Raw genomic sequence first — 22,424 nt, 5'->3', positions numbered from 1 at the left:
CAGGAGGTCTCACGATACTTAGGCCTCTGAATTCTCATCTCAGGTCCTTCGAAGCTCTGTTATTCTCTGAAATTTGATTCTGCATTTGGATGTGAGCCTTTTACCTATTTCCTCTGAAAACAATATTGCCTCTGCCTTTCCCTGCCCAGACAGATGACTCAAACCAGCTCCTGAAACCAGCAGAGGCTGGAAATAGTCCTTCTCTTGCTCTTTGCCCAAGGGTGCAGGTCCCTAGCACCAAGTAGCAGCCCCCTCTGCCCTGCACCCTGGAATAGCCCCTTCCCCTGGCCTTTGCTCCTAGATGCCTTGAGGAATAATGACTTCTAAGCAGCCAATTTAAGTATAACTAAGGTGTTTCAGAGAGAGCTATGTTCCTCTTTAAAGAAGGGGCCCATTTGCTTTTACTAATAATCCCAGCCAATACTTATTGAGTGCCTATGATGTGTCGACTACATAGACTTTCTCACTGAATTCTGAAAACATCTCTTCGAATTATGTATTTCTTCCCTCATTTTATTGATGAAGAAACAGGGGCTCAGAGAAATTAAGTTACTTGCCCAAGGACACACAGCCAGTAAGTCAGAGGTGTATTTGACTCTGTCCAGTCAACCCCAAGGCTCTACCCAGGACACCACATCACCTACAAAGTGAAACCACAGGACCGGGGGAGCCAATGACAATCCAACTCTGTTTCCAAACACCAGGGGAGCTGACACTGGGCGAACTTGGCAGGAAGCAACAGGCCCTCACGTGCCAAGTACAATGGATGTTTATTAGACTGTTTTGTGTCCCTCATATTTGTTATCAGTGAGAAACAACTTCCCAAGGCCAGAATATTCCAGTGTAATGTAGATCTTAGAAACACTTGAAGTGGTGCAAACAAGGCAACAGATATGCCAGAGAGAGACCATAGCCAGAAAGAATGTGCTGGAAAGCTTCAGAACAGTACATTGGGACCCAAAAACATCATTGACCTGCAAAGGCCCCTTGTATTAAACCTTTGAGCTTTTGGACAACATGAGAAGATTAGCAAACCTGTAAATATAAATCAATACAAAGAAAATGTGCATAGAAAGGATGGGGCCAGATTAGGGGCTGCGGCAATGAGTCGGACCTGGCAGAGGTGCAAAGCAGGTTACATGCCTGGCCCCAGGAGACTGGAGCTGGGCCTTATATACATTCAAGAGAGCTGACCTGGGGTGGGGGAGCAGCAGGAATCCCCGGCAGCTACGATGGTGGTGCTGGTATCTGCTTCCCGGTCTCTACCCGTGATAGAGCATCAGTGACGACGCCCCCCGAGGTCCGGCAATGAGAGCTGGGGTCTCAATGGAGAATGTGGGATTCCAGAGCAACTCCAACCTGACTGAGAACTAACTGCCCAATTAAACAGAAAGCAGAAGTGCTGAGGGAAGGAACAGCTGTGGCTTTGTGGCACGGAGGGATCAGGACACACCTCAGATCCCCAGATCTCCGAACCTTTAACAAGGAGACCAACCCCACCCCCCCAGCTGCTGGTTTGATCCTTCTCAGGCTCAGTCTGCCTCTCGGCACTGGCCAGGCCCTGAAGGCATTGGCTGGGCCCTGAAGGCATTGGCAAGGTCGTTGGTGTAATACTTTGGGCTGGCTGAGCCCCCCTGAGCTCACGGCCCAAGGTGCAGCACCCCCTCTACTCTAGACAGGGTGCAGGCAAGAAAGGACAGAAAGGACCCCAGAGGGATCGAGCCTCTGGCTATGGGTCAGCACCGTGAGAAGACTGGCAAACCCCGACATACGCCACATTTACTAGACTGCCTGGTTACCGAGAGGGCGGCAGGTTTAAGTAATTGGTATTAAGTCCTAAGTCCCCGTCCCATTCTTGGGGAGGCCCACTCCAGCAGCGCCCCCTGGCGGCCAAATGTGCAGCTCCCAGGTGGGAAAGGGTCCCTCCTGCCTGAGGAATGCCTAGCTTCGCCCCTCCCCACCATGCCCCGGCTTCCTGCAGACCCCTTGGCGGCTCCCCGAACTTCTCCACTGCTCCTGCAAGGAATATGCTTCTGTTCGCGTGAAAAGGACAGACCATTAGGCGCCAGCTCGATCATCAAGATATTCTATATTTTCATCCAAAAGAACATATTCAAGACATCTGGACATTTGTGTATGGTGTGAGGTTGGAGTCACCTCTTTTCCATATGCATATTCAGTTGACCAAGTGTCAGTTATTGAAAAAGCCATCCTTTCCAACCCCCAGTGTTGGGGTAGGTAATGCAGTCTCTCTTTGACTCAGGGCAGGAGCGGGTGAAAGGCATTCTGCTTTCTCTAAGTCTTGGAAGGGAGTTGCACTTAGTCCGGTATCAGTCATAGCCAGTGGAGGAGCAAATAGTCCCTAGGAGAAAAATAATTCTGCTCGGGAGCCAAGAGAAGTAAGGAAATCAAAAACCAACCCCAGGGACCAGAAGAGGTATATAGATGAGAAATTCACAGGGAGACCACAGAATGAGGTTTTGGCTTGGCAAGCATGAGACAGAACATGGGAATGAAGAGTTGATCTTAACTTTGACTGGGTCACAGAGACAGGACAGCCCCAGGGGACTGTCCTAGAAAGCAAGGGTTATTAACCAGGTCTCAGGGCTGCAACCACAGTCAAGATGTCCGATAGGCGGGAATCCACTGAGGGCAGTTGGTGGGGCCCAGGACAGAGCCAGCCTTCTAGTACAATCTGAAGGACCAGCGCCTCACCACCACCTTCTCTTCAGCCCAATTTCCATCCTCCCACTCCCCACCCCATCCCACCCCCCCCACCTAAGCTAGCCACATGACGTGGGGCCCCTTGGCTTCCTCGTTCACAGAAGCCAAAGGGAGAGGGAGTGGGGCACGACAGAGCATTGCCTCTGGAGCCAGACTTCCTAGGTTAGCATCCTGGGTCCACTACTTACTAGCTGTGTGACCCTAGGAAGGGTTCTTAACCTTTCTGTGCCTCTGTTTCCTTCTCTGTAAATGACAATAATAACAGCACCTACTTCATAGGGCTAATTTGAGGATTAAACGAGATCATACATCTGAAGTTTCTAAAACAGAGCCTGGCATATGGTAAGCTCTTAATAAATGTTGGCCATTGTCATCATTATCTTTGATGGCTAAATTCAGGGCCCCAAACTCCCTGCCAGTGCTACTTGCCGAGCACCCACAGGAAGCAAAATACTAAACTAAGCATCATGTGAGGAGCCTCCCATGCCAGCGGACTCAGCCCCTGCCTCCAAGAGAGGCAGGGAGACCTCTCCAGGACCCATCCTAGGGAGGCACTGGCCTGTGTGGGTCAAGGACAGTGCTGTCCTCTAGTAACCTTCGGGACACTGACTCCACACCAGAAGGTAAAGGGGAGACACCCCCAACCCAGCCTCAGGGTGCCTTCCTCCCTCTTCTCCCTCAGGCAGGTTTTCTGCATCCTTGCAGAACCTCCTCTTTGGGGTCTTGTCCAGGTACCCCAGACCCCAGAGCTTCCTCCCCACCCGACCTCCACAGCCCATACGAGTCTCTGCAAAGGCTCTTAGCCTGGGGCCTCATCTCCCCTCCCTGACCGAGACTGAGGTGTGTATCGACACACGCGGGGTGTGTGTGTGTGTGTGTGTGTGTGTGTGTGTGTGTATGTGTGTGTGTATGTGTGTGTATGTGTGTGTGCATGTGTGTGTGGGTGTGGGTGTGGGTGTGTGTGTGTGTGTGTACGTGTGTGTGCATGTGTGTGTGTGTGTGTATGTGTGTGTGTGTGTGTAAAATGTGTGTGTGTGTGTGCAGCAGTGGGGGGAGACAATTAGACCTTCCTCAAAGCCCTGAGCATCATAGGACAATCCAGTTGGAAGAGACAAAGTGAACTCCTGCAGAGATCGCCTTAACACTGAGATGTTCCAAAGAGCCAGAGCAGCCAATCAGGAAACCAATCAGGATCGGGCATGTGAAAGATGTGGCCTAACCTCATGTGGTAACTAGAGAATGGGGTGGAGCGGGGGTCTAGGACAGCACAGCCAAAGGGCCAGAATGTACGTGTTTCCAGCCTTCCCCAGGGGAAAGAGTGTTCACATCAACAAGCCCCTGGGCAGCTCTTTTTCTAGGGGCTTCCTGGCTTAGCCTAAGCCATAGCTCTCGCTGGGGGGATTCATACGTGAGCCGGCCCAACTCTAGTGAGTTGGTGGGGTGGGACCCACAAGTGTCTACTGCATGAGATAATGGGCATGGATGCCTGGAGAGGGTGCCGCAGCCCAGCTCAGAGCCAGGAACTGCAGCAGAAGCCAAAGCAGTTCTCACAATGGTCTCAGTACCGCAACCCTATGGACAAGTTAGGAACTGCAGAGGGCTACCAGTCAAGGGGCAAGTGGAAGCTGAAATCCAGCCTACAGCGAGGAACTCACTCTGGCACGCTGTAGCCACCTGGAGGCAGGGACACTGTTTTGGTTCCGGGAGCTATCAGGGCCATGTCTGCTCAGAGGGCCTACCTCTTCCTAATGCACACAAAGGTGGCATGCAGGTGAACATCAGTTCCGTGCTTGTGCATGACCCAGGTGTCCAAGCAGCCTGGCAAGGTACCTAGTACACAGGGACAGAATGTGGCAGAGAGGGAGAGACAGAGAGAGCTATATACCTGGATGCTTGTGAGGGCTCCAGTACCCAAGGCAGACCACTTTTGGGACAGCTAAGCACTGAGGCACCCAGGTGGCTCTGTGGGCACCGAGCCTGTTCAGCTACAAGACAGGATTGGAATGGAACAGGGGTGACAGTAGCTACATCGAATTTATAGATTCATGTAGGATACTGCTGGGAACTCCCACTGAGCCAGTGGCATCAGTGATAATACAGCTGCATGTACCCCCTCAGGCTGCGGTGCCCAGGAACCCCAGGACCAGGCTGCCACCTACATTGAGCAGGGCATGCACTGACAAAAGCCCCTGGGTGATCGGGAACCGAAAGCCAGCCTGTGCTCTGCTCCCAAGCTGCGCTCCCCGGCATGAGGCTCTGTCCACCCAAGGCTGTGCCTGGGGGCACAGGAGGGCAGAAGAGAAGGCGGCCCAGGGCTAACATAGGCTGTTCAAAACCCTGGTGTCATCTCACTGCTCACCAAGCCACTGCTGGGAGACTTTGGAAAAAATCCTGTGTTTGGAGTCTTGAATTCCTGATCTAAGATGGTAAGTAGCTTCCCAGGTCTGCTGCACACCTCCTCTGACCTGGGCAGAGGGAGTTGGTTCCTATGGATTGGTCATCTTTATTTACCGTAACAGATCAAGGATCTGGCCTGCAGAGCCGCCTTCCTTCCCCAGCAGCCTCTTGAACACCATCTCCGTCTCCAGCTTGACCTCTGTTAATACATTTACCCACTGGGCCCTCAATGAGTCCCGCAAAGGAGCCTCCCCTCCCTTCTCCACCCTTCTCCCCACCTCGGCCCCAGCACAGGCCTCTCCCGCAGCACATCTCTCCTGACTCTGGGATGTGAGGACACAGCACCAGCAGGAATCAGCCTGCTGCAGAGAAGAGGGTGGGAGGTGGGAGGAGAGATGGAGACAGCACGGAAGCAGTAGGCCCAGTGAGGGCGGGGTCACCCGCACCAAGAGGCAAGAAATTTTCTCCAAAAAGGAGCGGCAGTTGATGGGCCCCGATGTCTCAGAAATAACAAGGACACCAATGCAGAGAACTAGCCTTGGAAGGGGGGACCAGTGGGGACGGTCTGGGAGAAGTGGCAGAAGCCCAAAGGTGGGCAGGGGTAGGGGACAGTCTGATGAGGAAGAGGGGGATAAGAAGTTGCTCGGGCTTACTCCTCGCTGGGCGGGTAACGCTGCACACAGGGTGATGCTGCCCTCCCAGCAGGAAAAGGAAATGCAGGCTGCTGGCCAAGACAAGGCTACTCAAAGAAGCGATGACACGGGCTGACTGTTGTTGGTATTGTTCAAATACCTCTTCCTTTCCCGAAGACCTGAAGGCCTCTCACCTCACCTGGTTAGAGGTCGCCGTGTCTCCGATGATGTGGAATTCACGTGCTCCAAGTCTTTCAAGATTCTGGTTTGTCAGTCCTCTAGAGCACATGTACACCTGTACTTCACCTTGGACTCTGGAGTCCAATAGGTTTGAGTTTGAATCCTGGCGCTACATGCAAGACTGGGAATGGGTTGGTACTCTCTCCCCTTTGCATAGCACCCCCAAAATTGGGAAGTCAGGGAAGAGGGACAACTTGCCCAGCCGATAAGTAGAAGACTCAGGTTTCGAATCTGGATCAGCTTCTGATCTGCAAAAAGGAGCTAGAAACTCCAGCCACACACGGTCGTTGCACAGGTCTAGAGAAGACTCCTGTGGCAGGAGTAGGTGCTGGGAATCTGTCCAGCCTGGTTAGGGAGGCAAGCGGGTGGAAAGGTCCAGGCTAGGCCAGAGGCTGAGCTGGTCCCCGGCCCAGAGCAGGACTGCAGGACAGGGCCATGTGCAGTCCTTTACAGATGTGCATCTGCTTCTTGGAGGAGTACCCCCCACCTCGTCCCCGCCCCTCCTTGTAACGAAAGTTAAAACGCAGCCACATTCCCTCATTAAATATAACTCTCCTTGGCTTTCAATATAAAAGGGCTTTAATAAATTTGCTTTTGAAATCACTTGATGATGAGTAACTCATTTACTTTACTATTGGCTGTGATTTCTCTTCAATCATCCTGCATAGTCTGGAACTCTTGCCAAAAATCCAATTTACAAATTGTTTTCAAATATAATGACATTTCTGTGGATACCAAACTTAACAAATATTAAAGTTGACATGCTGCTTTCGGAAGAATTTAAACACTTAATTTGACGTTGTCGTTTTCATATTTTGCAGCCCCAAAGTTTTTCTTACAGGCCTTCATTTCCCAGGCCTTTGAAAGTCCGCCCAGTCCCCTGGACAGAAGGGGTTTATCCTGGAGTCCAGGGCGCTCGGACCCTCCCCATTTGTAGACGTGCCGGGGGCCCTGCTGCGGGAACAGCTGTAGGAACACCCATCCCAGACAGTCCAGGGCATCCTAATTAGGGCAACTTCATTCTCATTTTGAAAACAAAACGATTTGCCAAACGTTGAATTCAATGTGCTTTAATGGTTAAACCTTTATTGGAGTTTCATATAAATAATTTTATAAATGAGGTAATACTCTGATGCGGCGAATGTTCGGGTATAAGGTTTGGAACTCGGTATCCTGGTCATCCTAGCCAGCCCCTACCACCACTTCTTCTCAGGAGGCGGCGGGGGCGGGGACGCACTGTTCCCGTGCTCCCCTCAACTCCCCCAGGAGGGGGGGCGCCAGAGAAGTGAATCAGGGCAGGGCAGAGTGCGACGCGATTGGCAAAGCCCTGGGTACCACTAAGTCCCCAATGTTTTGTGACTGACAAGGGACAGTCCCCCGAAGTAGCCGTCACTCAGGGCGAACCCCACAGGGCGGACTGAACCAGGTAGATCTGTCTGCTTGCTTTATTGCTCTCCGGGGCCTTTTAAAGTTGTTTTTCAAATTTCCTCTGCTGTCCAGGTCACTTCCCTCCGCAAAAATGCTGAGGCCCTGGCTCCCTCACAAGGACACCACACAACCCCTCAGGCAGGTCAGAGGCAAATGCGATTCCAAAAAAAAAAAAAAAAAGATGGAAGAAGGAGGTGGAAGGTGGAGGATAAGGAAAGGACTTTAATCTCCATTTACATAAATTTCTATCAGGAAGCAATAAAATAAAATTCTATCTTGGACCTGGTCATTTCGCTCACAGGTATCTAGGGTAGGAGAACAGTCTGCAAAGCCTTATTATATTCAAAGATAATAATAGCTAATAGCTATCGAGCCCTTCATTAGTGTTTTATATCCGGAGACTGAATTGACTGAATGAATCTAAAATCAACCCATGAGGCATGGCCGTCATTATCTTTATGAAATGGGTGAGGACCTGGAGGCACAGAGACGGGCAGTAACCTGCCCAAGGTCACACAGCTGGTGCTGGAGTCGTGGAGCCAAAACTCTGTCGGTCACGACATTAGGCCATAGTCATTCCTAACCCAGAAGAGCTCTCATGGTAAATTATGGTGAGGTTCACCATGGGACAGTGACCAGTAATTAAAATTTATATTTATAAACAGTATTTTAATGCAATGTGCAAAAACTTGTTAAAATATTTTAAGATCACAAAATTACACATATATGATCTCAACTCAAAAATGCCTTTTTAAAAAAGAATCGAAATACATAAATATATATATATTTTAAATATATAAATATATATCTCAGGCATGCAGTAGATGATTAGCAAATACTTGCTGACATTGGTGAATAAGTGGGCTTTTTTTTCTCCTTGTTCCCAATTTTTCCATGTTTTCTAAATTTCTGTCATGAAAATTGATTTCAGGAAAAAGTATTAAGATCTTACTGTTTTAAAATGATTTTCTCTCGATAAATGTAGAAAAGAGAAATTTCTGAGAAACGAAAAATCCAGAAGCAAGTTCTCTGAAAAGACAGAAGGGAGGCTGCTAATTCTTGAAACTGGTAGCATTCTTACAGCTGGGTCTCAGCACACACCGAGAATGGACAGGGACAAGAAGATGGGATGTAGGGTCCTGTGCATGGCAGAGCCCAGGAGTAAATGCAGAGGGTTTGCTGTCTGAGTGCGGGCACACGAGACAGGCCGTGTTCACCTTTGGGGAACCTTTAGAGAAGATACAGCACATTTTATTATTAGTAAGTGAATACACCTCCTTGAAAATAAGTTCACCCTGGAAAAGCAATGTTCTTCGGGTACACGAGGCCCAGTGTGGGCTGGGGCAGCCCTGGCTGCTGAGCTCCCCTGGCGTCCAGTCCAGGTCCTGCCACAGGCCACTTGTACCTCCTGAGCCTGCTCCTCCACCCAGAAATCAGCCAGCGTTGTATACTCTCTAGCTCGTCATCCAGCTCTCATGTTTAGTTCTATGGTATGTAAATGGCTAGAACGAGAGAGGCCTTCTGGAGACTGAAGGGCCCTGGGTACGGGTATCGGCCAGGAGTGAGCCTGGCTAGCGGCCTTCAGGTGGCAGGGACATCAGGAGAGCTCCTGCTCAGGGGAGGGAGCGAGCTAGTGCAGAGGCAGCTGGCTGGGGCCGAGCAAGCTGACGGGAGGGGAGGAGGAAGCCAGCCTCCTGCTCCCTCCCCAGGCCCTCAATTACGCAGGCTGCCGCTGTGCTAGGGCTACCCGCATCGGAAGCGGCCAGCCTGTGACTCTCCCTACTCAGCAGCAGCAGCCACACGCTTCTCTGTTGCCAGCCCAGGCCCCTGCACAGCACAGGGCACATTCCACTTTCCGCCTTGGAGCTGCTCCAGAAGTTGTGTATTAAACATGGGACAGAAGCCAAATTGTTAGATTTCTGGGCCACACCTTCTACCTACTGAATCAGAATCCGAGGAGTAGGACCCGGAAATGGCCTTTTTAAACGAGTTCACAGGAGATCCTGATAACCCCCGGGTTTAAGAACCACTGGCCTGGGCCTGCTTGGAAGTGCATATTGCCACATTGCCACCCTGCTTGTAAGGCTGCTGTGTAAGCGGCTGGAAGTGGAGAGGGGGTAGGAGGAGTAGAAACCCCATCAGAGGGGGTTGCGGGATGAGGGCCTGGCGGGCTCTCCCCCCACCCACAGCGTCCTTCGTCAGTTTCCGCATACACGAGCTGCATCAGCCAAGCCCAGGCGCTCCCCTCAGAATTTGCTTTCCTTCCACCAAAATGTTCCTGGCCGCCATCTCAGCCACCCCCACATGGCTCTCCCTCTCCCGACAGAGACCCCACCTGCCTCATTACTTAAATAATCTTTATTTCTCATGCACTAGGAAAGACGGGATTGTATGAAACACTGCATTTCACAGCCAAGGCCTCAGTCCGGAAAACAACACAGGGAACCAGCCAGGATCCAGGTCTGGTCAAAACTCTGGGGACCATACTGGGGATACCACGCCCAGGGCTGGTGGCAGATCCAGGACCCTCCAGCTGCAATGGCCCCAGACATGGCACAGGGCGGCTGCCCCCTCCCACAGAGGCACAGGAAGCTGACACCAGAGGAACACGTGGACCAGAGGAAGGACGAAGAGGTCTGCCAGGTAGTGACTTGGCAGAGGCGGTGGTCCAGCACCTCCGAGGCCTGAGTCCAGGATGCTGGGGCTACGACCGAGCTCTCAGCCCAGCTCTACCCATCGCAGAGATGCTGGAGCCCCGTGAACCACCCTGCAGCCCTGTGCCCACAGTGGACGTGTACAGGCCCCACCTGACTGTCCCCGAGCCATGTAAACAAGACGGGGCCTAAACTCAAGCCCTGGTCCAAACTCAGATTTGCCAGGCAGGACTCCAAAGGCTAGAGGGGCCAGCCCTCCACCACCGTCCCCGGCCCCCAAGGACCACCAGGCTTCAGAGGATCCTAGGACAGGGCCACCAGCAGGGCAGCCCTCAAATGTGGGCCATCGGGTACCACAATAGGGGGAGCAAATCCTGGGCACTGCTGTCACTGGGGTGGTACAGAGACAGATACAAGTCAGAGACATGCAGGACAAAGAAGAATGAACACATGCAGAGACCACAACGGGCTGGGAGGGGACCAAGGACAAAACATGGTCACGGGGCTGAGAGGTGGGGGGCAGTGCGGCGGCCAGGCTCACTGAGGCCCCGGGCTCATGGTGACACCTGGCTCCTCCGGGATGGTCTCCAGCATCTCACTCTGGACTGCCTGTGTGATGAGTGCCAGCTCCTGGCACAGGGTCTCGTAGCGGTAGCCCACGCGGATGTCTGGCACATTGGTGCGGCGGATGTCATTGCCCTCAGGGCCCTCCTTGGTGTAGTTGGGTCCCAGCCAGTGGCTCTTTACCTGCAGGGTGAGGAGGTGATAGGCAGGGCTGTTGCTGGCTCTGAAGGGCCATGCCCCAGGACCCCCAGGACTTCCCCCAATGCAGAAGAGAGGAGGGAGAGACAATGCTAAGGCCAGGCCGGCGGGCACGGTACCTTGTGAGAGAAGCCGCTCATGAGCACACTGTTGCGTGCCAGCTCACACATGTCGCAGGAACTGAGCTTCCACACCTGGGTGGCGATGCTGTACTCCTCCATCAGCGGCTCCTGCACAGGCCAGGTTCCCTCAGACAGGTGCTCCAAGCCCCGCCACCTGGTCCCTCCCCAAGAGACTTGCCACACAGCATGCAGCACTCTACCAGCAGGGGGCAGCGCCAGCCCTGAGACCGGGTGCCTGGGTGTCCTCGTCCCAGGACACCTTGCCGTCTGCCGCCTGACAGGTTCTGACCTTGGTGAAGTGGAACTGCAGGGGGTCATCAGTGGACAGCGAGACCATGAGGCCGCGAGACAGGTACTCGGGGAGCGGGTTCCGGTGGTAGCTAAGGAAGAGGCTGTTGTTGCTGAGCGGCGACATGGCGATGCCGATCTGGGCCAGGTAATACAGGTACTGCAGGACAGGGGCCTAGGCAGGCGACAGGGAGGGGGCAGGTCGGGCGGCGTCCGGGCTGGGAAACACACCAGGTTCTGGGGGTACAGGACACAGTCGTGGTCGGGGAGTCCCGGCTGGGCCCGATCTGTGGAGGGTCAGTTACAGCCAGCATCCACGTTGGGGCCCCAGCGTGGACGCTGGGGCGTGGAGCAGTACGGACTTGGGGCTGTGTGAAGAGGAGGATCAGCTGCTGAAGGGGCCCGAAGGGTCGGGAGGAAAGTAAACGATTGGGAAAGAGACTGGGGGTGCAGCCCTGACCTTGCGCAAAAGCAGCCCATGTGAGATGTTCTCAGCCAGCATGAAGGCCGACACCAGGTGGTGGATGGGCCCAGCCTCCCCGCAGTGTGGCCGCAGCACAAATGTGTGGAAGCCCCTTTGCCTGCGGGACATGAAGACAGCGTCAGCTCCCAAGCCCAGGCTCACCAGGCTCCCAAGCCCCCACCCTGAGACGGTGGGCGCCTGGGACAGGGGGCAGGGCTAGATTCTTGGCTGCGAGGCAAGGTGTGAGCCATGGTGTGAGCCATGGAGACCCGAGGGCAGAGAAAACCCGTCAGGTCCAACCTGGGGCAAGAGCGGGGTCAAGTCTCCATAGGCCCAGACCAGAGCAGGGCCAGGGCCAGGGCCAGGCCTGTTGCGTGAGAGGATAAGAAACAGCAGGGCGAGCAGAGGTGCAGAGCCCGCACCTGCGCAGGTGATTCAGCATAGCCATGTTGGCATAGGTGTAGTACAGGTAGTAGGCATAGGGCGGGTTGTCCTCCTCCACCCAAGCCTCGGGGAGGGGGCTCTCCAGGTTGAAGACATGGTTCTCAGGCTTGGACTCATCATCCACGCTGTCAAAGCCATCCACCTGGAATAGGACCCTGGGGTTATGTCCTGAGCTACCGCCAGGCCTGAGGCAGGCTCTCCTCCCCTTCCCCAGGCCCAGCCCTGTGCCACCCCCTCACGTGCTCCAAGAAGAGGTGCAGCTCCGGGTGGCTGGCGGGGTGCACGGTGGCCTCGAACAGTGGCAGGAAGATGTTCTCCAGCATCTCCTGAAAGTTGGCCAGCTGGCCCTTGGTACGGTACACATCACTGCGGGAGAGACGTAGGCACATGGATGCACGCAGGTCAGGGCCGGTGTGAGGGCACCGGCAGGCTAGGAAGGGTCGGACCCTGGCCCAAGATCACAGAAGCACTTTCGAACCATACTGGGTGGGCCGAGCTGGACGAACCATGGGCGGAATCAGGGAGGGCCCTCCTTTTACTCAGAGGACTCGCTGGGATGGGGGCAGTCAGCCTCCCAGGAGGGCAGGAGGCTGGCCTTGCCCCCTAGAACTCTGCCCGCTATGTCCCTCCCGCTCCCGGAGACACTCACAAGAGGCGGGGCACCTGCACGAGCCAGCGCACGTTTGGGGAGTGTACGCGGTGCATCACGGCCCAGCGTGCCAGCTTGTCCCACTCGTCCCTCGAGCGCCCATAGATGGAGAGCCGCAGCTCCGCGTTCTGGTATTTGCTCTCCTCCAGATCCGACATCACCTCCTAGGCACACGCAGGCGGCCACCGTCAAGCTCGAGCTTCCCACCCACCACCACGTGTGCTCAGTCAGACCTCCTCATGCCTCTGACCCGCCCTCCTCACCCACCTCTGGGAGCCCCCGATACCCTGGCTCTCGCTCAGGTGGGGGGAGGGCTTCCCAAGGCCCACGCTGCCCTGTACCTGGGCCCTGGCAGCCACGCCTCCTCACCTTGATGATGTGAGCGAAGTATTTCCCAGAAACCCTGTTGTCCGTCTTGATGAAGATCTCTCGGAGGACAGACTCCCCAATAGGGTTGTATTTGGCGTTGAATTTATCGAAGCGATGGAAGGTGTTCCTGTCCTGGGGTAGACAGGTAGACCCAGGTCACCCCGACCCTCGGTCTGCACCCTGACCCAGCCCCTCGGCCCCCACTGCTGGGACAAACCGCGTGCACGTCGAGTGTGTCCACACTCAGGTCGTAGGCGGTGAGGTTCATGCTCTCGAAGACCTCCCGCAGCGTCTGCTCACGGCCCTGCTCCACGTGCACAATCTCCTCCAGGTGCCGCTTCATCGCCCGCTTGATGAAGCGCAGCAGGTGCTTCTGGTTCATGCAGGAAGAGGCATGGATGTGTGTGTCCACCTGGGGTGAAATGGGGGCTGCTGAGTCCACCAGGCTGGGAGGGTCGAGCTCCTGGGCGGTGGGCTGGGAGAGGCCTCTCTAAGCTGGGTGCTGGTGGGGGCCCAGACCCCCTGGGGCAGGCTGGCCAGAGGTGCAGGGCCGGCCTCGGGTGAGGACCCACCTTGCGGATGTTGTAGAAATCTCGGTGTGGCACCTTCTTCTGGGCGGCCAGCTCTTTCATCTCGTTGAGCAGCACGTGCATCTGGAACTTGGAGCTCAGGTACTGCAGCCGGCGGTAGCAGAACGACTTTCTGGCAGGAGGAGAAAAAGGCAGGGGCTCAGGGCCTGCAGCGGGAAACTGGGGAGCCGGGGAGCAGAGGAGGCGGCAGGAAGGTACAGGACTGAGGCTGTCAACAGGGCAGCAGACCGCGGGAAAGTCTAGGAATCAGTGACTTTGAAGTGGGGAGACACTGGTGACAGGTGTCTGGGGCAGGTCCGGGGCTGGCGAGTCCGAGCTGGGAGGGGAGCTGAGTGTCTGTGACTGGTGGGGGGACTCACATGGGGCCGTTGATAATCAGGGCCATCAGCACATTGACATCAGCCACAAACTCCTGCAGGTCAGGGTACGGCAGCTCCACCTCTGAGCAACTGGCAGGTGGGGGAAGCTTAGATGACGAGAGCAAGTGGGCCCTGTGGGTCCCCAGACTTCCCCCCAGCACACCCCATCCCTTCTTACTGCTCATCAGGGTCCCTGCGGGTATAGACGTGAACCACGCCCCGCACCATGCGCAGACCCAAGCCCAGGTCCCCAGGCATGGTGCTAGGCTCACAGTGCTCGTATGGGTGCTGCTCCAGCGCCGGAGGGTGCACCGGGGCGTCTGCAGGGTGGGGAGGGTGGGGTCAGGGCCAATGCTCTTCTGGGCCACCACCCACCACCCAGCCCAGAGGCCCAGCAGAAGGGCAGAGAAGCCAAGGCCTCAGCAGGACAGATCCTGTCCCCGTCTCTACCCCACACTGGGAGGCTGGAACGAGGCTGGGTGTGGGAAGACGCAGGCAGGGCGAGGGTCCTGGGCCCCGAGCTCGGGGAGCCTGGGACCCCAGGGCCGGGATGGGGACCCACCTGCGGACACAGGGGTGTCGGGGCCCTGCTCATAGGTGCGCGTCTCCAGAGGCTTCTCGGCCAGCTGCTGCAGGTGGCGGCGGGTCGTGGTGCAGAAGCCTTGCAATGACAGGGCCATGTACTTCTCCCGGATGAAGAGGGCCCGCACCACACTCTTGGCGGCATCCAGCAGGTCTGTGAACGGCACCTGGAGACAAGGACACGTGATCACTCTCCTCAGTCTGACCCAGGCAGAGCTTCCTGTCACCTCTTCCCTGAGGCCTTGACCCCAGAAACACTCACACCTCTCAATTCCCAGCACACCAACTAGCTCCCACAGATCCTCCGTCCCTCCAGCTCTGGAAAGAGAAACACCCTCTCTAGTCCCACCCCCAGCTCCCCATGTTGGGGAAGCCCACCGGGGCCCACGGCCCTGCCCACACTCACCCCACACTTCTCCTCCCCAGAGATGGTGACCCGCTGAAATTCCCGCTCCAGCACCATGTCACGCTCCCTCAGGCCCCGGTCACCCTGCCCCTCACCCTGCTCCTTGTAGAGCCTATGGAGAGGCGGGTACAAGGAAGGGGGTTGGGGCCAGCAGTGGGACAGGCCCCAGCCTCACCTCCCCCATGTCCCCGCACCCCTCTGCCCGCCTCACTGGAGGTCCGAGTCACTGTCCGTCTTCAGGAAATCTTGCTTGGCCCGAAGCAGGATGTCCGGCTCCAGCCTAGAGGTGAAGGGACCAGAGGTCAAGCAGATAACGAGGGACAGCCCTTGCTCCCAGGTCCCTGCCCCATACTCGGTGCTGTGCATGTGTTGTCACACGTGGTCCGCACGGGACTGTGGAACTCCGCACTGCGGGTGCTGTTCTTGCCCCACGGTGGAGAGGAGAAAGCACACCCAGAAGTTAAGCAGCATGTTCCAGGCCACACTGGCGGGCGGAAGACGGCACCAAAACCCAGCAGCCTGCTCCACAGCCTGCGCTTCCAACCACTGCTCTGTGCTGTCTCTCCAGGGGGCCCCAAAGGAGGGATGGGATGGGAAAAGGACAGAGATGGGGCTCTAAGTGTCCAGTGGAGACAGAGGGATGCTGGGCAGACTACCCTATGCCCCTCCCCCACCACAACCCCCTAGTCTGTGTCCCACCCCACCCCACAGCTGCCTGGCTGTGTCCCCCCGATGCCCTGGCTGCCTTTATACCACTGCGCAGCTGCCTGGCTGTACGCCCCACTCCCACCCTGTGGCTGCTAGGTGTGCCTTCCCACCCCAGGCTATATGGCTATATACCTCCTGCCCCGAGGCTGCCTGGCTGTCCCCAGCAAACTGCAGCTGCCTGACTGTGCTCCCCTACCCAGAGGCTACCTAGCTAGACTCCCACACCCAAGGATGCCTGGCTGTGCCCCCCACCCCACAGCTGGCTGCCTGCCTGCCAGGCTCTGGGGCCAGGGGCTCACTTGACATCCTGGCTGATCTGCCGCTCCAGGCGCTGCCTCCTCTCCTCCAGCTGCTCAATGGGGCTCTCTTCGGGGAACTCGTACGGGGCACTGCGGAGCTCGCTCTCAGCCAGGGAGCGGCTGAACAACTCCTGGTGGAGGGAAGGAAGGGTCAGCTGGCCTGGCCCTCAGCCCCCAGGCCCTCCCTTGCAGAGTCTGAGGAGGACGTGATGGCAGCAGGAGCTGGGGGGACCTGGGAGAGGCTAGGGATCAGGGCACAGCCAAGCGTGACGTCAGGGGACGGGGAGCAGAGACGGAGCACGGGGACAGTGCGGAGGGACACAGGGTGAGGTGCCAGGCGATACCTCGGCGATCTCCTTGCATTTGCCATCCATAGACGTGCGCAGGTCGAGCGGGAAGTGCTTGAGGCAGGGGGCGGGGCCTGGCAGGGACCGGGCAGACTGCAGCGGAGGGGCCCCCAGCCCACCCCGCGCCTCTGTGGAGACAGTGATGCCAGGGTCAAGGGGTGGAGTGCAGGACCTGGGTGCACTGGAAGTCCTGGGCCCCTGCGCACCCCAGGCCAGCCCCAAAGAGAGGCCAGGACTTGGAAGGGAGGCAGTCCCTTCTCAGAGACGGAGGAGTGAGCCCGTGTGTGCCTCCCAAAGGACCATGCCCTCGTCTGGCACTGGGACCCCTCAGACATCCCAGGCCCGGGGGTGGGGGTCCTGAGTCTGCCCCTAGAACAAGTGGATTCATCCACTCCAGGAATCAGAATCGGAATACTGCACTAGGAGCCGCTCCCTCAGGCCATCAGAACCTCCATGTGAGAACCTCCTACAGGCAGGCACACGTGTGTGTACACACACACACACGCATGCACACACGCACGTGTGCTCCAAGCACTCAGTAAGGACCTGGTGGCCACGCCAGCGATCCCCAGCCCGCAGCTTCCAGGGCGGTCAGTCCAGGATCGGACCTGCCTCTGGGCCAGCAGATCCTCTCAGGCCAGGGCCCTAGCCCGATGCCTTAGACCTACAGAGCAGGGGGAGCCACAGCGGCCACTCAGCTCTGATCTGGGGACCAGCCCTCGAGGGAAGGGGAGAGGACGTGGAGGACCTGGTTGGCAGCAGGAACTCTACCACCTCCCCGGAGGCCTGCCCTCTCGCCCAGGACCCCAGGGCTGCCAAGATGTGGCCTGGCCCCAGCCTGCCCCTCCCACTGCTGGCTGCCCCTCCAAAGGGAGCTGCCATGAACAGTGTGCGCCACTCAGAGGCCCCAGGATCTGGGCCGGAGGCCCCAGGGAGGGCCTGGGGAAGGGAGTCGGAGAGCAGGGGCTCCCCTCAGGGAGGGCAGAACTCCTGGGCTGCAACACTATGAGGCTGGACGAGAGGCCTTGAAGCTACAAGTCTGCAGGGGCTGCCTGAGCTCCCAGACCACCCTGAAGGACCCTCTGTGGGCCCACCAGCCCCACCCTCCCCAGCAGGAAGCTCCCCACACCCAAACGGGCTCTCCCATCCAGCTCTAGGGGGCTCCTCCAGTCCAGCTCCCTCTTTTCCCCTCTCCACTGTGACTGAGGGACACAGTGGAGGCTCCACCCAGGTAGAGCACCTTAAAAGTCTCTAGGCCCACTTTCCGAGGCCCCAGAGTCTAGTCCTAAGGCTGGACAAAGGGAAGAGTAGGTGCCTGCCCCAGATCCAGGACCTACCACCCACCTGTCCTCGTGCCTGCCTGCGTCGTACCTGCAAAGTTCAGGGAGCGCCAGCCAACAGCCCTGTGCCCCTTGCCCGCCTGTTTGCTGAGTGGAGCTGCAGCCAGTCCCCCAGGACAGCTCAGGGGCCGGCACGGGCTGTACCAAGTGCAGCTGCATGCAGGGGAGACCCTGAGATGACGGCAAGCAGGGGGCTGAAGGAGCTCAGGGGAGCCCAGAAATCAAGGGAAGGAGCATCAGAGTTCGAGATAAAAGGAACCCCAGCCTGACCAGGGCCTTAATCTCCACAGTGCCAGGGCCCAGCCCAAAGGAGGGTCCCCAAGGGGAAGGAGCAGGCTAGGCTGGCAGGGAGGGGCCAAGCCTCCTTAAAATGTACTGCCCTGGGGTACAGTGAGTAGGTAGGACCTGGCGGGCCAAAGGATGGGGGTGGGGCAAAGAAAGGGGTCAAGCAGCCCTCATTTCCATACCCAGCAGCCCCACGGCACCCTCCTCTGTCCAGTGGCCTTGTTTTGCTTCCCATTGTCCTCTGGGGCCCTGCCTATGGGGTCCCTCGGGAGACAGGGCCTCCGCCTGGGAGAGGAGCTGGCTAGAAGCTGGGGAAGTGCCTCAGTACAGGTAGGGACTAGTTACTGAGACTCTCTGAAGCCCAAGGGCAAGTTCATGGCGTCCTAGACTCCAAGCCCTGTTTCAAGCCTATCATCAGGGACAAACTGCCCAGAAGGAGAGGTTTAGGAGAAGGGTGACTAGAATTTGGAGGACTTGAGTCTGACTCTGTTCCCACTTACTAGCAAGTCTCTACCTCTCAAAGGCTTCAAGTCCTGTCTATAATGGAGTGATAAGCAGGTCCTATCCTGTTTAGCCACAGCTGCCATAAGGCTCACAGAGATACAGCTCTCTGAGTATTCTGTAAAACACCATAATCTATGATTATGAATTCCTGGGACCCTCCAAACATGTCTCACATGCAGTCCTACCCATGGGGAGGGTGGGAGGTTCTTGGGCCCAGCACAGACCAAGACAACTGAGCAGTAAAGGGCAGCGAAGAGAACAGTTTGGCAGGGGTGGAGATGGGGTCGGGGCGCGACACTATCTCTTACCTAGAAGAGAGTAGAGCAGGAAGAGGGAGAGAGAGCACCTGCTCTGCCCCCCAGGGTATGAGATGGAGCCTAAGGTCCTTGCTTGCCCAAGAATTTTGACCTTACACCTCCTCGCCACTTCTGACCCCCTCCAGAGGAGGCTGCCTATGGGGTGATCTGTAAGGGGTCCAGCAAGAGCTGATTCAAAGGCCCTAATCTCAACCGCCCCTCCTAGCAGGGTGCCCCACGGCCTCCCAGAAATGCTGGGGTGACCGGGACAAGTTCCAGCAGCCAAAGCCATCTTCCCAGCCTGCCAGGCCACTGCACAGGGCTGTTGGGGTTCACTGGGGGTGACAGGCAGTAATCGCCACACTCCCTGGGGCCAGGCCTAGAAGACCCAGCTGCCTGCTGGTCCCCTCTCAGGGCCTGTGCAGCACCACACACATACCCACATACACACACACACACACACACACACACACACAATCACACGGGGAAGTGGCAGGGGAGTCGACCAAAAGCCAGCCACTCCCACCAATGCCAAGATTCTGGCCATGCCATCCACTTTCTTAACCAGGATTCCCCTCACTCACTGCCAGGACTGCCTCAGTAGGCAGAGAGGTGCCCAAGGCTTCGACCCACAAGTATGATGCTCCCACCATATGACCAACCCAAAGATATATAGATCCAGCTCCAGGGAGCACACCCTCTGGATGGCACAGACCCGGGCACAGAGAACACAGACCCTGAGGACAGTACAGACCAGGACAGCATCTTCAAAGGCGTAAGAAAACACAGGAGGTAAATGATCAGGCTATAGGTAGAGACAGCTGCTGGGGGAGAGACTGGCTTGACCTGGTCACCAAAGTGGGGGTGGTCTTTCTTTAGCCACAAGGCCTGGGGACAGCAGATGACAGGTGGAAATCCCTCAGCAAGCACAGACCCAGGCAGTCCAGCCTTTAAGGAACTGGGCACAATTGCACCAGGATGCCAGCTCTAAATGGTGCAGAGATGCCTACCACAGTGGGAGCCAAACCAAAAGGTGCAGGGGTAAGCAGCAGACCCAGCCTGAGCACCGCATAGCATGGCCCAAGGACATCTCATACTCCTGAGGAAGCTCACAAGACAGACTAGGAATGAGCACAGAGCAAACAATCAATATGGTTGACCCCCCAGCCCTGGGATGCCCGTCAGCAACGAGTGTGCCCTAACATCAGATCCCCAGTGAGGGGGTCGGATATCTAGGGTCCTAGAAAGAGGAATTAGCCACAGGAGAACAGCCTGAGCTTGCCTGGCAAAGGCACAGCCACCAGCAGTATGGCCAGTCCGCAAACCAGTCAGTCCCACACATCCCCCACTCCATTCACACACACACTCCACTTGCAAACAGTCCTAGCACATCCACACACTGACACGTGTGCAAACACAGCTTTTGCAGCACCCACACCCACGCCCACTCCCAGTTACAGAGGACAGCATGCCCGACATAGAAACCTGTCACCCTCCACCCCAACTCTCTCCCCACGCCACCTCTCAAACCAGCTGTCCCTGGGACCAAGGACGAGGGGCACAACAGCAGAGAGGGTGCAGAAGCTCCTCCCGCCCCCAGGGGACCAGTGACCAGAGCGAAAAATGGGGGAGCAGAGCCAGTGCCTGGGCCAGGATGCACACACTCACCTGGTACTGCAGAAGAGGGCTGCTGGCTGGCACGCTTCTTAAAGGGATATTTGGCCTTGGGTTTGCCCGGGCCGGATGCATAAGATGCCATGGCTCTGGCCGCGGAGATGGCGGGGGAGTCTGAGCCGCACCAGCTGGGCCTGTCTTTGCCACATCCAACCCCTTCCTCCGCCCCGCCCCCAGCGGGAGTGACTGATGCAGGAAGCAGAGGCCCCGCCGGCGGAAGAGGCCCTGGCCACGATTTCTGATGTTGTCTAGGCAACCTCCAGAGGGGGCCTCCATCCCCGCCCCTTGTCCCTCCCCTCCTCTCCCTCCCTCATCCCTGGAGTGACGTGGGCCTGGGGGATGGAGGTGAGAACAAGATACGGAAGGGCCAACATCCAGCGCTCCGCTAACCCTCTCTGTAGACTTGGAGCCCTCGTCCCTTGCCAGGGCTCTGGGTCAAAGACTCAAAGTCCAGGCTAGCTGGTCCAGCCAGCCTGGGAGGGAAAAAAATAAATAAACAGGAATCCACAGCAAGCTCCCCCAGGCTCAAAACACATTCTGCTCATGGCAGACGCAGTCAGTGAACACCCAGCCCCTCTGGGACAGAATCCCCTTTTTTCTTCTCTATCTGCACCCCGGCCCCAGGGCTAGCCCAGCTCTGGTAGGATAGAGTAAAACGGAGAATCCCAGCCCGGACGGGAGGAGCCTGTCTTGGGAAAATTCCACTGTCCAGAAGAAGCTACTTAATAGGATGGCAGGGAGGCCAGGAGGCTGGGGCTTCTCTGAGGTCTGAGAAAGAGACTCCAGCGTCTTCTGACTCTTCCTTCTGTCTTTCCACACTCAGGCTCTGCTTTCCCAGGCCCTCCCCAAGAGAAGCTGGCCTCATTCCCTAGGTCTGCTGGTTGTGCCGAGACACTCTCCCCCCACCAACACCACCCTCTTGTCACCCAGAGAACCTGCACTCCTCTGTCCCAGAGACCCTCCCCGCAACACAGGCACACACACACTCACCTGAGGCCATGCTGCCCGAGCCCTGAAGGGGACCGGTGAGGCTGCCCGCCAGGATGTGCACAGCAGGGAAGTTCTGGTCGCGAGGGAGGGGACGAGGGCTGGGGCCCAGACCCCGGCCAAATCGCTCCAAGAGCCCCTGCCCTGGCACCGAGATGGGAGAAGTAAGGAAGGCTTTCAAAACTGCCAGCTGGTGGGAGGTGGACCCCCACAGACCTTGGCGGCAGCACCGGCCGGGAAGACCCCCAGCCCCGCACTCGAGGCGGGCAGGCCACGTGCTCCCGAGACAGCGGGACCCGGAACTCGCCTGCGCTTCTTTCCACACTCTCTGGGTGTTCGGGGTCGGCTTCTCGTAGTTGGGCTGTGGGGTAGTCACGCAACAGGTGCGACCCCTCCGAAACCTGGCCAGCGCCGCCCTGGGATTCCGCGGGTTCAGGCCCCGCCCCCACGAGGCCACGCCCCTGCCCGGCCGGCCCCGCCCCCGCCATTTTTTCCTCTTCCCGGCGCCACGTGGGCAGCAGCCACACCGCTGTTGGCCCTGCGGAGTCTAGTGCAAGTTCTCTGCGTCAGCTTCCTCATCAGTAAATGGGATGGGGTAGTCGCGCTACCTCACTCAAAGGCGTTGTTATGAGGATTAAATGTTCAGCACCTTTGTGCGGTGCCTGGCATAAAGTCAGCGCCCAGTCACTTTTAGCAGTTCTAGCCCAGCATTCTCACTCTGGGTGTCTGTTTTCTCCTGGCAGGCAGAGGTAGGCAGGGTGTGCCCTGTGTTCTGGCTCCCCTTCCCACATTTATTTCTATATTTGTTGGTTAAGCGCTTAGGCTCCTTAGGCTCCGTAGCCAGAATGCCTGGGTTCAATTCCAGACTCCGCCTA

General features: G+C 57.1%; 1 protein-coding gene across 2 annotated transcripts; it reads right to left on the bottom strand.

The window, feature by feature from the left end:
- Nucleotides 1-9,760: 9,760 nt before the first annotated feature.
- AMPD2 (adenosine monophosphate deaminase 2) lies at nucleotides 9,761-21,993 on the bottom strand. Of its 2 annotated transcripts, XM_039841122.1 has the most exons (19): nucleotides 21,857-21,993; nucleotides 21,553-21,693; nucleotides 16,461-16,591; nucleotides 16,117-16,247; nucleotides 15,321-15,389; nucleotides 15,110-15,221; nucleotides 14,684-14,870; nucleotides 14,300-14,441; nucleotides 14,122-14,211; nucleotides 13,745-13,874; nucleotides 13,390-13,584; nucleotides 13,173-13,304; nucleotides 12,804-12,967; nucleotides 12,394-12,520; nucleotides 12,133-12,296; nucleotides 11,708-11,828; nucleotides 11,249-11,422; nucleotides 10,957-11,067; nucleotides 9,761-10,822 (listed from the first exon to the last, which is right to left on the bottom strand). In XM_039841122.1, exons 2-19 carry the CDS (start codon nucleotides 21,560-21,562, stop codon nucleotides 10,613-10,615), a joined length of 2,400 nt encoding a protein of 799 aa, XP_039697056.1. In that variant the 5' UTR covers nucleotides 21,563-21,693; nucleotides 21,857-21,993; the 3' UTR covers nucleotides 9,761-10,612. The 2 variants fall into 2 exon arrangements, with proteins under 2 accessions (XP_039697056.1, XP_039697057.1); XM_039841123.1 differs by lacking the exons at nucleotides 21,553-21,693; nucleotides 21,857-21,993 and adding an exon at nucleotides 20,557-21,535.
- Nucleotides 21,994-22,424: the final 431 nt, after the last annotated feature.

Source organism: Pteropus medius, unplaced genomic scaffold (assembly GCF_902729225.1).
Source record: "Pteropus medius unplaced genomic scaffold, Ma_sr-lr_union100, whole genome shotgun sequence".
Classification (NCBI taxonomy): domain Eukaryota; kingdom Metazoa; phylum Chordata; class Mammalia; order Chiroptera; family Pteropodidae; genus Pteropus; species Pteropus medius.
Note: the sequence above shows the minus strand (reverse complement) of the source record. Positions and strands in the feature narration are given on the sequence as shown.